The sequence below is a fragment of the Gracilinanus agilis genome, chromosome 2 (assembly GCF_016433145.1).
Source record: "Gracilinanus agilis isolate LMUSP501 chromosome 2, AgileGrace, whole genome shotgun sequence".
NCBI lineage: Eukaryota > Metazoa > Chordata > Mammalia > Didelphimorphia > Didelphidae > Gracilinanus > Gracilinanus agilis.
In genome coordinates, this window is record NC_058131.1 from 705591680 (window position 1) to 705603825 (window position 12146).

General features: G+C 43.7%; 1 protein-coding gene across 1 annotated transcript in view; it reads right to left on the reverse strand.

Moving 5' to 3' along the window:
- Nucleotides 1-8831: 8831 nt before the first annotated feature.
- Nucleotides 8832-12146, reverse strand: part of REEP3 (receptor accessory protein 3) — a 46247-nt gene continuing 42932 nt past the window's right edge. Inside the window, exons 6-7 of the mRNA XM_044659209.1 lie at nt 11570-11715; nt 8832-10491 (exon numbers count right to left, since the gene is read on the reverse strand). Coding sequence (XP_044515144.1) covers nt 10435-10491; nt 11570-11715 — 203 coding nt within the window. The 3' untranslated portion in view covers nt 8832-10434. The remainder of the gene's footprint in view (nt 10492-11569; nt 11716-12146) is intronic.

A 12146-nucleotide genomic window follows, 5' to 3' on the forward strand; every position in this document is an offset into this window, starting at 1 on the left:
AGGTAAGAGTTTTTAAAAAAGAACACAAACCCCCAAATCATATACCCATATTAAACAAGCGATTTTTCATATCTTAACTGCTACTATTATAAACCTTTTCTGCTTCAAACCAATCTGAGAGAAGTCACAAGAAGCCCCTTTTGGATCCTTTCATAGTGCTTCCTTTAGTGACCATCCCGGGACCAAAAACCACCACCACCACCCTGAAGTTCTTCTTGTAAATGCAGACTAACAGGAAGTAAAACTGCAGTTTGAAGGGAGGAAGCACTCTGGGAAGAAAGTAGCCAGGGAGAGCCGAGTCCCTTCTCTCCCCCCAGCTCCAGCCTCCTTCAAATATCACATTATAGCCTTGCCGTTTGCCTTAGCTAATGATTAAGAGCAAACTCTCTTCCCTGCTCTGGGCGCAGCAGCCTTTGATTCTGCCTTCCCTGAAGAGCCACGTCCAGCCAATCTTTTCTTTTACCCAAAGGCAAAGCGACCTCCTCTGCCCACCCCCCACCCCCAGCCCCCTGTTCATTTTCCAATTTGGATTTTCTGGACTTGGGCAGGATCTGCTCCCAGCGGTTCAAAGGTGAAAGGATCCTCCTAGCTGAAGTGACCTCCGAACTGAAGAATGATGATGGGGTTGAAGAACTAGAGGGGCTGCTTCTTCCTTGGCCAAATAAAGAAGCCAGAATCTGCCTGGATATACCCATATTGCCCACAAAATGCATTCAACCTCCCCTTTCCTCCATTACAACGGGAGCTGCTGGAGGGCAGGAGGGCACCCTTCCTCTTTCTCCATCTCTTTGTATCCCAGAGCTTAGCACAGTTCTGGGCACATAGTTATGTTGACTGAGCTAATAAAATTCAGTGTGGGGGCAGCTGGGTAGCTCAGTGGATGGAGAGTCAGGCCTAGAGACGGGAGGTCCTAGGTTCAAATATGGCCTCAGACACTTCCCAGCTGGGTGACCCTGGGCAAGTCACTTGACCCCCATTGCCTTTCTGCCTTGGAGCCAATACACAGTATTGATTCTATGACAGAAGGTGAGGGTTTAAAAAAAAATGAGCTAGAGAAGGAATAGCAAACCACTCGAGAATGCCACGAAAACCCCAAAGGAGCTCCTGCAGAGTGGGACACAACTGAAACGACTGACCAGCAACAGCAGAATTACACACAGCCCCCTGGTAGGATAAAGTGGATAGAGCTGGCTTTGAAGTCAGCATATCCCTCTTCAAGTCCTGCTAGGGATGCACGCTGGCTGGGTGACACTGGCCGTTCTCAGCACCCAGAGAGCTCTGCCAGACTCAGTTGCTATCTCAGTAGAAGGAAGCTTCTTTCCAGCCAGCATCTACACGGATGAAATTGTGGGTCTAGAGCAGGGGTCGGCAACCTTTTTGGCCGTGAGAGCCATAAACGCCACATTTTTTAAAATGTCATTTCGTGAGAGCCGTGCAGTGCTCACAGTGCCGCTCCTGTAACAGCGCCTGAAAAAAATGGACTTTATGGCTCCTGCAGAAAGAGCCGTATCTGGCCCTCGAAAGAGCCAGCTATGGCTCGAGAGCCACACGTTGCCGACCCCTGCTCTAGATAGTAAAAACACTAATACATTTACTGTGCTTCTATGTTATCAATACACTTAATATTGTTGCTAAAGCTAGGCTTACTTAGTCTAAAGTTCATAGATTCAGAGCTGGAAAACACCAGAGGCCTGAGTCCAGCTTCTACTGCTTATTTTACAGCTGAGGAAACTGAGGCTGAGGGAGCTGACGTGATTTGCCAAAGGTCCCTGCAGGCATTAATTGGACAGGACAGAAAAGAGTCACAAACATCACAAAGTCTGTTGGCCTTCCCCTTCGCCCTCCCAAGCACGTTTTCTTTCTGTGTAAGACACACACGTTGGGAATATCGACCTAAAAGTCAACATGAGAAATTTTGTAAAGCCGTTTCAAAGTGTTGCCTAGAAAGCCAAACCAGGTTTAAACTGGGCTGCAGTTGGAAGCCGGTGGAATTCCAAAGCGACTTTGTCCTAAGGGAAGATGGAGATTCTTCTCTGAAACATGCTGAGGTCAAAATCAGAACCTTGAAAAAATTCAGGAAGGGTATTGGTCGAAAATAATGGTCCTAAGGGGCAGCTGGGTAGCTCAGTGGACTGAGAGCCAGACCTAGAGACGGGAGGTCCTAGGTTCAAATCTGGTCTCAGACACTTCCCAGCTGTGTGACCCTGGGCAAGTCACTTGACCCCCATTGCCTACCCTTACCAATCTTCCACCAAGGAGCCAATACACAGAAGTTAAGGGTTTAAAAATGTAAAAAAACAAAACAAAACAAAACAAAAAACCAAGGGCGGAGGTGTGAATGTGCCTTAGTTTCTCATCTGTAAAATGGTAGATCTTCACCACCTATCTCAGGAGATTGTCCTGAGGATTAAGGGAGATAATTCAAGTCTCCTAAACCCTTAAAAGTCCATAGAAATGGCCTTTCCTTGGCCATTTGCCTCCTCTGGTCTAGAGGCCAGCTTCGATCATGTACACTCCTTCATTATTTTTAATTCTGAATATCACCTTAGAAGGATGATTAACAGTCTGATAAATGAGTCTGCGGGAATCCGCTCGCCTTTCAACGTTAAAGTGCTGAGGCGTCCACCGGGAAGACATTTTCTGGTGAACAACGAGCCAGGGTCTGAGGCGGTTGGGTGGTCTGGATTCACTCCTTCCCGAGGACAATGATTCTTCATGCAGGGTGGGAATGGCGGGGGAAACACGACAACAACCCTGCGGCCTCGTTTTTGTTGTGCACTTTGGAATTATAAATCAATTTGGATCCAAAGATACACATCATGAAGCAAATAAGAGGATAATTGCCTTTTAAGCGCTGTCACCAGAGGTCATTTATCATCCATTATTTTTCATAATAAAATGGTCCTGAAGAAAAACACATTTTTAAAAATAAGGGTTTTCCCTGAAGTTTAATCAAAGGCTAAGGGCTTCCTTTGTTTTTTAACCCCTCACCTTCTGTCTTAGCATTAATGTTATGTATTCCATCCGGGGCAGAAGAGAGGTAAGGGCTAGGCAGTAGGGGTTAAATGACTTGCCCAGGGTCCAACCGTCATGCATGCTTCTATTTATCAGTTCTTTCACTTGGGCTTTACACGTTTTCTTTGTAGCACTTGTTTTTTGGTTTTCAAATTACAATCTCCCAAAGAGAACTCATCAGACAAGTTGCCACGAAACATTTTCAATGTAAGCCACCTTCATGATAGATCTATGCTGAAACATTAAGAGTACAAGGTCTCCTCGTCTTCACCCTCACTGGAAGGCTGGAGAGGACCTTAGAAGCCCTTTAACCAATTCAATCCCAAGATATGGCGGAAGCGAGTGGGGGACCCAAATATGAAACGTGGGCCCTTGCCCTCAGCTGATAACAATCTGGGCAGGCAGGGGAGGCTGGGAGGACAGGACAGGATGTACACAGAAGTATGTCACAGGGCTAGAATGCCAGGAAGGGCAAAGGAGGAAGTTTAGACAAAGGGCTGTCAGACTCCCTGGGAGGGAGAGATTGCTTTCAGCTGGCGGGTGGGGGTCCAGGGAGTCTTTATCCTTGGGGAACCCGAGGTTGCCCGTGAAGAGCCAGGTTTCACCAGGCGATGGAGAGGGAGTGCCCTCTGGGTTCAGGAGACAGCCTGCATTCAGTTAATGTGCAACAGCTGCAGACACCAGATTACATGAGAAAACAGCGTGGAGCTCGGTTTGGTGGTCATGTGCAGAAGAAGGAAAAGAAACGCTATTGGAAAAGGCAGGCTAAGGGAGGCTCCAACTTGTGTGCATTAGGAAGGCTATTGCGGGAAGGACTGATTGCAGAAAGGGAGATGGGACTCAGGGTATTCTCCTACATCCCACTTGAAATCAGTGCCCCATCCACTGGAAGACCAAGTTCCTGATTGCTCTTCCTGCCTTGTCTCTCATTTCCTTCTAGGCTCTATGTAGCTGCCGAGGTAACGTTGTCAAAAGTCCGGGTCTGACCCATCAGCACCTGCTCTGGCCTTTGGGCTACAACTCACTGATCTGTAGGGTATCTATAGCCATTTATTTTTTAAAACCCTAATATCTTTTTTACATATCCTTCGATAATAATTTTTAAATTTTTTACAGGGCTAGGCAATGGGGGCCAAGTGACTTGCCCAGGGTCACACAGCTAGGAAGTGTCTGGGGTCAGATCTGAACCCAGGACCTCCCATCTCTAAGCCTGGCTCTCAATCCACTGAGCTACCCAGCTGCCCCCTCTATAGCCATTTATAATGGGGCTCCAACAACCTCTCCAGGCTTCTTCAGCATCCCTGCCCTCCCTAGCTGGCTCTCTTACCGTTCCTCGTACGCGGCGGTCCATCTCCTGTCTTCAGGCCAGGAAGGCACCCTATTTTTGCCTCCCAGAATCTCTTAGTTCAAGGGACAACTCCTACACAAGGCTTTCTTGGACTCCTCCAGTTACTCTGAATTCCACTGTGTGATCATCATGGTTTTTACCCACAAATACAGTGTGCATACCCATTTCGTGTAGTATTTACTAATGCATGCGGTTTCCCTTGATGGAATGTAAGCTCCCAGAGGCCGGGGACTGCTTCTCTTTTTGTCTTTGTATCCGTAGGGTTTGGTATGGTGTTGGGGCACCTAATTGACACTTGAGGCAAAAGTTAGTTTGGTTGAAAGATAACTCTGAGGCTTGGAGGAAACGGGGTGTCTGGGAGGATGAACTGCTAAGGAGGCACCACTAAGGTGGCACCACTGGAAGGAGGGGGACAAGAGTTGTTTTGCACATATTTGTTCCTTTGTTGTGGCCAAGGGATGGCCAGCAGACAGTAAGAGACTTCCTTAGGGTGGGAGTTGTCCAAAAGGGCGGTGGGATGCCTGGGTAGTAGTAGCTTGCCAGGCCCCATCCCAGGTCTTCTCAGGCAGGATCTGGGGGGTTACTGAAGAAGTGCGTGGTGGAAGGGCTTCTTGGCCAGGGCTCGGAGAGGGAGTTCAGAGGACCCTCTAACAGGGACTTGCTGAGATTTGGGAAATGTGGGAGTTGAGGGTGCGCAGGGGAGGGAACAGGGAATAGATTTAGAAGCTGTTTGCGCAGATGTGATCGTTAAAGTTGCAGGAATGAGTCAGTAGCAGAGGCAGATGAGGCGGACGGTGAGAAGGCTGAGGGCAGAACGTGGTGGAAAACCCATTTGGGAGATGCAAGAAGGAGTCTGTGATGGATACTGGCAAGTCAAAAAGGCAGGAGAACCAGGCTAGAACACTGGAGCAAGATGGAGAAAAGAGATTTCGAGGGACAGAAAAGTCAAGGCCAATGAAGATTGGGCTAAAGTGCTTAGAGGCATCAATAGGGGCATGACAGGGGGGGAAAACATTCCAGGGACTGGTGTGGGTGAGTGAGTGAGTGTAGACTTTCTGGGAGTTGAAGAGGAAAGACATGGAAAAACAGTCTGAGAAAACAGCAGGCAGGGTTACGGGAAAGTTTCTTTTTGTGGGGTTGGGGAGGTGCAAAGGACAATTTTGCTCTTCTATTGACAGAGCAGAAAGAAGTAGCAGAGAAGCAGAGAGCCTGAGGATGAGAAAGAGGGAAATAAATGCCACTAGAGAGCCTACTATGTGCCAGGGACTGTGCTAGGTACTTTATATTCTCATTTGATCATGACAACACACCTTTGAGGTGGGTGGCATTATTCCCATTTAACACTTAGGATCTTAGGATACGGAGGCTGGCAGGGTAAGTGACTTGCCCAGGGTCATGGGGAGCGAGTGTCTGTGGTAGAATTTGACCTCAGGTCTTCCTGACTCTAGGATCAGTGTTCTCTACATTGTGCCACGGAGAGTTCGGGGAATGATTCATGGTGCCTGGTCTCTGTGTAGACTGGGGGCTGTGTAAAAGAAGGAGCTGGTCCAGGGAGGAGAGGGGATTCTCCATCTCTGGAGGTCTTCGATTGGGCTCTTGAGGGGATTCTTATTGAGGCTGGGCTTCGGAGGCCCTCTCCAGTTCTGAAATTCCCATAGGAGGAGAGCGATGATAAATCCAGGGGAATGTTTGGAGGTCTGGAGGCAGTTCAAGGGCCGGGCCATCTGGGAGATAGTCTGGAAGGGGCTCGAGGTTTAGAAAAGCCACTCGGGAGTGTGATGGGGAGTCAGCAAAAGCCTGGGAGAACTTGCATACGGTAGTGACAGCTGGAGGTCAGCGAAAGCATAGAAAGAACCTCTCCTATGTGCAATGTGACATGCCATGAGAAATAACTCAGCTCCTCGCTAATAAATCTTAAGTTTATTAAATTTTCAAAAACCACACAGAGTAATAAAATACCCACAACACTGTGTTTAAATAGGTCATTTACAAGAATTAACATAGTATGCAATAAGATTTTTCTTCAAGCTTTTAAACAGTTTCTTAAAAGTGTTAGAGTAGAAAATGTTAAACCTTAAAAAATTTTAAAACTTACATTAAATCCAGGGGCACCTATACCTAGTACAGGAGTTCGATCTTGAAAATATTTCAACTTCAACATTAAAAAAAAAATCCCTACTTCCATCTTAGAATCAATACCAAGTATTGGCTCCAAGGCAGAAGAGTAGAAAGGGCTAGGCAAAGGAGGTTAAGTGACTTGCCCAAGGTCACACAGCTAGGAAGTATCTGAGGTCAAATTTGAACCCAGGACGTTTGGTCTCTGGGCCAGGCTCTCAATCCACTGAGTCACCAAGCTGCCCCCTAAACATTTTTTAATGCTTAAAAAGAGAGAGAGAGAGAGAGAGAGAGAGAGAGAGAGAGAGAGAGAGAGAGAGAGAGAAAGCCTTAGTTTCAAATAATGACAATGTGTTTATTTTTCAATACATTATACATGCTACAAAGTAGCATATTTCTCAACAACTGCATCTTTTGTTTTAAAAATGAATTATTCAGTGTATAGAGAAACACTTGTTGTTTCCTTTTAAATATGTACTTATTCCTTAGAATTCTCTCAATAAAGATGATCAAATGGAGAATGGAGAAGAAGCCATTGTAATTAAAACAGCCCAGGGACCGGGAAGGACATTTTGCATAAGATGGAGGTGAATGTTTAACATAACAAGGTTCACTTTTGAGAAGTAAATTGCTTTAGTCCAAAAAGAACAAAAGGAAGGTACATTTTCGTTCATTCATTTTTTCAGCTATTTCTGTTACATAATTCATAACACTGTAGAAATCTTTGGTGGTGACATATGGATTAAGTTCCCTGAAAATGCTGACACACGTTTGTTCCATGTAACCAATAAAATTTGGTCACGTCATCATGGCTGGCAATGATGGCTCTAGCATTCATTCTCTAATTAAAAGTCTATTGTAAATGGTACATGTTAAAGGGCACCAGGGAGGTCTGCATGTATTGAACATGATGGTACGGGACACACACAAACACATTTTTTCGTCATTATACATTTCTGGCTCACTTTAAAAAATCAGTTTTGGAGGTTATCATAAGGGTAAGTGAGAAGTCCTTGCTACTGGGAATAAACTCTGGAAGTATCTAATTTTTGCTAATGACAAATTAATTTCATAACATAACAAAATAGGAAAGATACATTTAGTTGGTTGTGAAAGAAGTGCTACAAATAGGCGAGGGCACCTACTGGTTGGTGCCAAGTGCCTCGGGCACAGGCTGAGAGGGGCAGTTTCCTGTTAATGCCATTTGAAGAGACAAGTCACCCTTCCTTGCTCAAATAGCAATCTCCGGCAAGATTTAAGAGAATACAATGAACAAAAAGGAATTTTTCAGGAAGGAAAAGGGGACAAAGAGATATGTTAAAAAAATCTTGTAGAAGACAAGTAAAATGTGTTAAAAAAAATTAGAGAAGAAACAGTAAGAAAAATATTCAAAAAGCAAATAACAAGGAAAAAGGGAAGTGGAAGGAAAGCATGAAGAAGGGCCACAGAACAAATTGTGATGATCTCTGTATACCCTGAAAATAGGGGACCAGATATTGTTGGGATTCGTTTTCATTTCTTGAATATTCTAAACAGCTTTAATTTCTAAACCTTTGCTCAGGAATTCTTTTCTAGAATTTAGGAGGGATTTTCTAGAAGAAAAGTCAGGTTCCGGAGAGGCTGTGCTCTCTGGATTCGGATTTTTCTAGAAGAAAATTCAGGTTCCGGAGAGGCTGTGCTCTCTGGATTCGGATTTTCTAGAAGAAAATTCAGGTTCCGGAGAGGCTGTGCTCTCTGGATTAGAAAGCATCTCTGACTTCTTCAGACTGAACAAGATTTCATACTGTGGTGGAAGATCAATAACCTCAAAGACCTCGTTGCTTCCCCTAAAGCTGGGGTTGTCGTCACAAGGCTGCCTACATGAAGCCAGCGAGCACATCCCAATCAAAGGTTTCATTAAACTGAGGAGGGAGGAGCATGACTGGCAGGCCCCAGGACAGTTTTCTGCACCAGAGAATCTCGTGCCTTTCCATAACTAGCAGGAACAAGCTCAGCTCTATGAGAATGTAAACAAAGCCTTCTCCCTGAAGAGTTGGTGATCATAAATCCTAGAGATCTGGGATAGAAAGTGGGGAATTCTCTTAAACAGATAGGCTATGAACAAATAATCAAGGAGGAATGACTTGTGCAGTTAATCTTATGAGCTAATTATAGGGGAAAAAAAAGAGAATGGAATGAATTTTTGCCTTCTGCTGAATAGCAGGAGTCGGAGTTACTGATGTAGAAAGGGCATCAGCAGGAAGTATACCACCCAATGTAAGGATCTGACTTCTGAGCAAATCTTCCCATCAGTGGAACATTTCAGAAGTGGAGCAAAGGAGAAAAGGACCAAGGCCAAGGGTTTTTATTGTCACAGTCTTTTTTTTTTTTTTTTTTTTTTTTTGGTGGGGGTGGGAGAAGGCAGGGGACTGGCAGGAGGAGTTGGGGAGAACTAGTAGAATATCAGAATAAAACTTCTGAACAAATATAATTCCATCTGCAATTTGTGTGTGAAGTATTCTAAAATCTCAATCTCCTGATCGCTAAATGGTCACCAGTTCTTTGAGGTGAAGATCCAATTTCGAAAAACACATGGTTTCATAGTCAAAAGACTTTGGCTTAAAAAAAAAAAATCACACAGCATCACAGTCAAAAGACTTTGGTTTTCAATGTGAAGAAAGCAATCCAAGTACATAATACTAAGAATCCATTCATTATCCAAGCTTCAATAATTTAAACCCCCAAACCTTTTGCTAAAAGAAGACTCATTAGGATACTTTTTCCTCAGACAGAAATGGTTTTTCAGATGAAAGAAAGATAACAATCCTTCTATTTCACATTGGGATGTGCTCATCCTCAGGGGAGAGATCTTAGCCAGAAGAGGAGTGATTCAATGAAATGGATCTGGCGAATGCCAGACTCAGACATTGATTGCGAAGATTCGCATAAAACCAATAATGTATGTTTCAAGCTTTGAGCTATTTTATAAAATTGGGGTACAGCATTGAATCTCTTACTATACTATACATAAGCTAATATTTGAAAGCTAAAAAGCTTAATAATAAGCATTATTAATAGGAATATACTATATTTAACTGCAAAACACAACTGCAAATGCAAAATGTCAGTTACATATTGCTTCTCATTCATGAGAAGACAAAGTAATTTTAAAACCTTAAAATGGAAATAACATTTAAAGAACTAAACCCACAGGAAGAGAAATTAGGCAGAACAAAGCACGTATATATGTAAGACACAGGAAAATGAGGCAAAGAATGGCAAAAACTTCTTCGATAAAAGAAAAAAATAAGAACAGTTGTAAATAAGTAAACAATTCCAAGTGTGCAAAGCCATATAGGTATAAAAGTGCTGGGTGTGGATACCTGGTTTTCAAATTTGAGTTTTAAAACTTGGTGAGGAGGAGGAGATGAGGCAACTGTACCAAAGTACAATTTCTAAGGATAAGCAATATAGCACTGTTTCCCTCTCCTCTGGGTTTACTTATACCAACGCAAATATTTAGAATAAACTGGTCTGTTTCATGACTCACCATATAATTTATATAGCACAACGGAGGTATGCGAACGACAATAACCATAAAGGCTTTGTAAGGTTTCCTGAACCAGAAAAATGTTCTTTTCAAGTATACTAAAGGTTTTTGCATGTGTATGCTTTTGTCTGGTACAGCAAGTACTCCATTAGTGTTAGCTAACTTAAAAAGGAGAAGCGTTTTCTATCCTTTGTAACTTATCTTCAGAGTTGAAAGAACTACATCGTAAGGAAATAGTTTTTAATAGTCAAATGAGAATATTAAGTAATTCTTAAGGAAATTAAACCTATCCATATTTTAATAGATAAAAGCAATCTCTAGCCATCCTATCATCCATTACCATTCCTTGAGGAGTCATTTTAAATGGACAAATACACGATGTATTGAAATCGAGTAATTAGCAGTTTACTCTGAGATATTTGGCCGACTAAAAATACACCTGTGGTCTCTTCTTCACTTTATATTTTAATGAGCCATACCGCACCTGAAGAGAGAAGCATGAGACAGTATTATAAATTAGTCACTGATGAGAGCTTATTAAATATGGCTATTTGAAATCCCAACTCCTGGAGTAAGCATTTAACTTTAAATCGGCATAATATGAAGCCATCCGTGTTCATTCGGTTATTCACTCTCTACTAAATGCCAGTATTATTTCATCAGATTTTTTTTTCAATTTTAAACCCTTAACTTCTGTGTATTGACTTATAGGTGGAAGAGTGGTAAGGGTGGGCAATAGGGGTCAAGTGACTTGCCCAGGGTCACACAGCGGGGAAGTGTCTGAGGCCGAATTTGAACCTAGGACCTCCCATCTCTAGGCCTGGCTCTCAATCCACTGAGCTACCCAGCTGCCCCCTTCATCAGATTTTTTGGGTAAAACATTGATGCCTCAATTAACCCACAGATATGCATGCCTATAAAATATGGTACATAATCCTTAAACATGTAATTTGAATTATGGTGGCACAATGACGAGCATAAACCCCAAGAACTGCCCTCGTCATTTCCGGTCCCTCCCTGGCCTTCCATCCAGTGGGAATTTCTGCCAATTGACGTACTTTTGGAACGATGACCCTGACACACTGAATGATGCTCCATTGCCCTGTGATTTAACTAATTACTGAGGGATGCCCTGAGCCTAGTGGGAGTGTCAAGTATATGTTAATGTAGGCCGTCTCTGAAGGCTGGTCACCTGTAGATGATAAGACATGAGTCTGACCTTTAAGAAACTGTATTACAGAGTCAGCCACGTTTGCTCTGGCAGCTGCTTTCTCGGCTTCTGGGCTGGGCAAACTCTGGCTATGTAGCATCGTTCTGCTAACTAGAATATTTAATTAACCAGAGCATCCCAGCCTCCGACCTTACTGCATAATGAGGAGTTTGCCCTATTTCGAATGTCTTGAACTCTTCAGAAACCCAATTTCCATAAAAACCTGCCTTCCTGCTTAACTCCACCAAATTTTCATCGGCCTTTATCTGTAGGCAAGAGCTTCCTCTAAGAGGATGCTAAAAATAAATCACAGAATCCCAATCAAGGACAATAAACACTGTATGTGACTGGCCTCTTTGCGACTTTTGACAGTCTTCACAGACTTCATGCTTTGCGATCTTCGAAGGCCTCTGTGTGTTAACATTTCATCTTCTGAATATGGTCCATCGCCATCTTCATCTGTTTTCTCATCTCCATCTTTCGAGGGAATTCCATAACCTGAACGTGTTGACAAAGACGGTAAGTGTAGGGGCCAGGGTTGTGCCCCCCCTTCCTCCCGCTTCCCCACCCTCTCACTAGAACAGCTGCCCCGTCCCTCTCCGATTAGAACTGTTCCCGGGGTCCGTCCACATCAGGTTCAACAATGCACCTTCTCTACAAAGTCCGGCTTGGCCAATCCCTGGCCTCAAGCACACGGTGGCTGCTTTTCTTGCCCCAGCAGTTTACGCTGTACCCCTGGCACTTGCTATCCTGGAACTGCTTTCAAGTTGTTTGGTCCATGTTTTGGCTCTCCACAGATTCTATGCTTCTTGAGGGAAGGGCCTAATAAGTCTTTCGTATTCCCCAATAGGATCTAAAGCGAGGTCGTACAGAGACTAAGTGCTCAATACTTTACACCAGACGATCGAGTTTGAAAAAGTGATCAATGA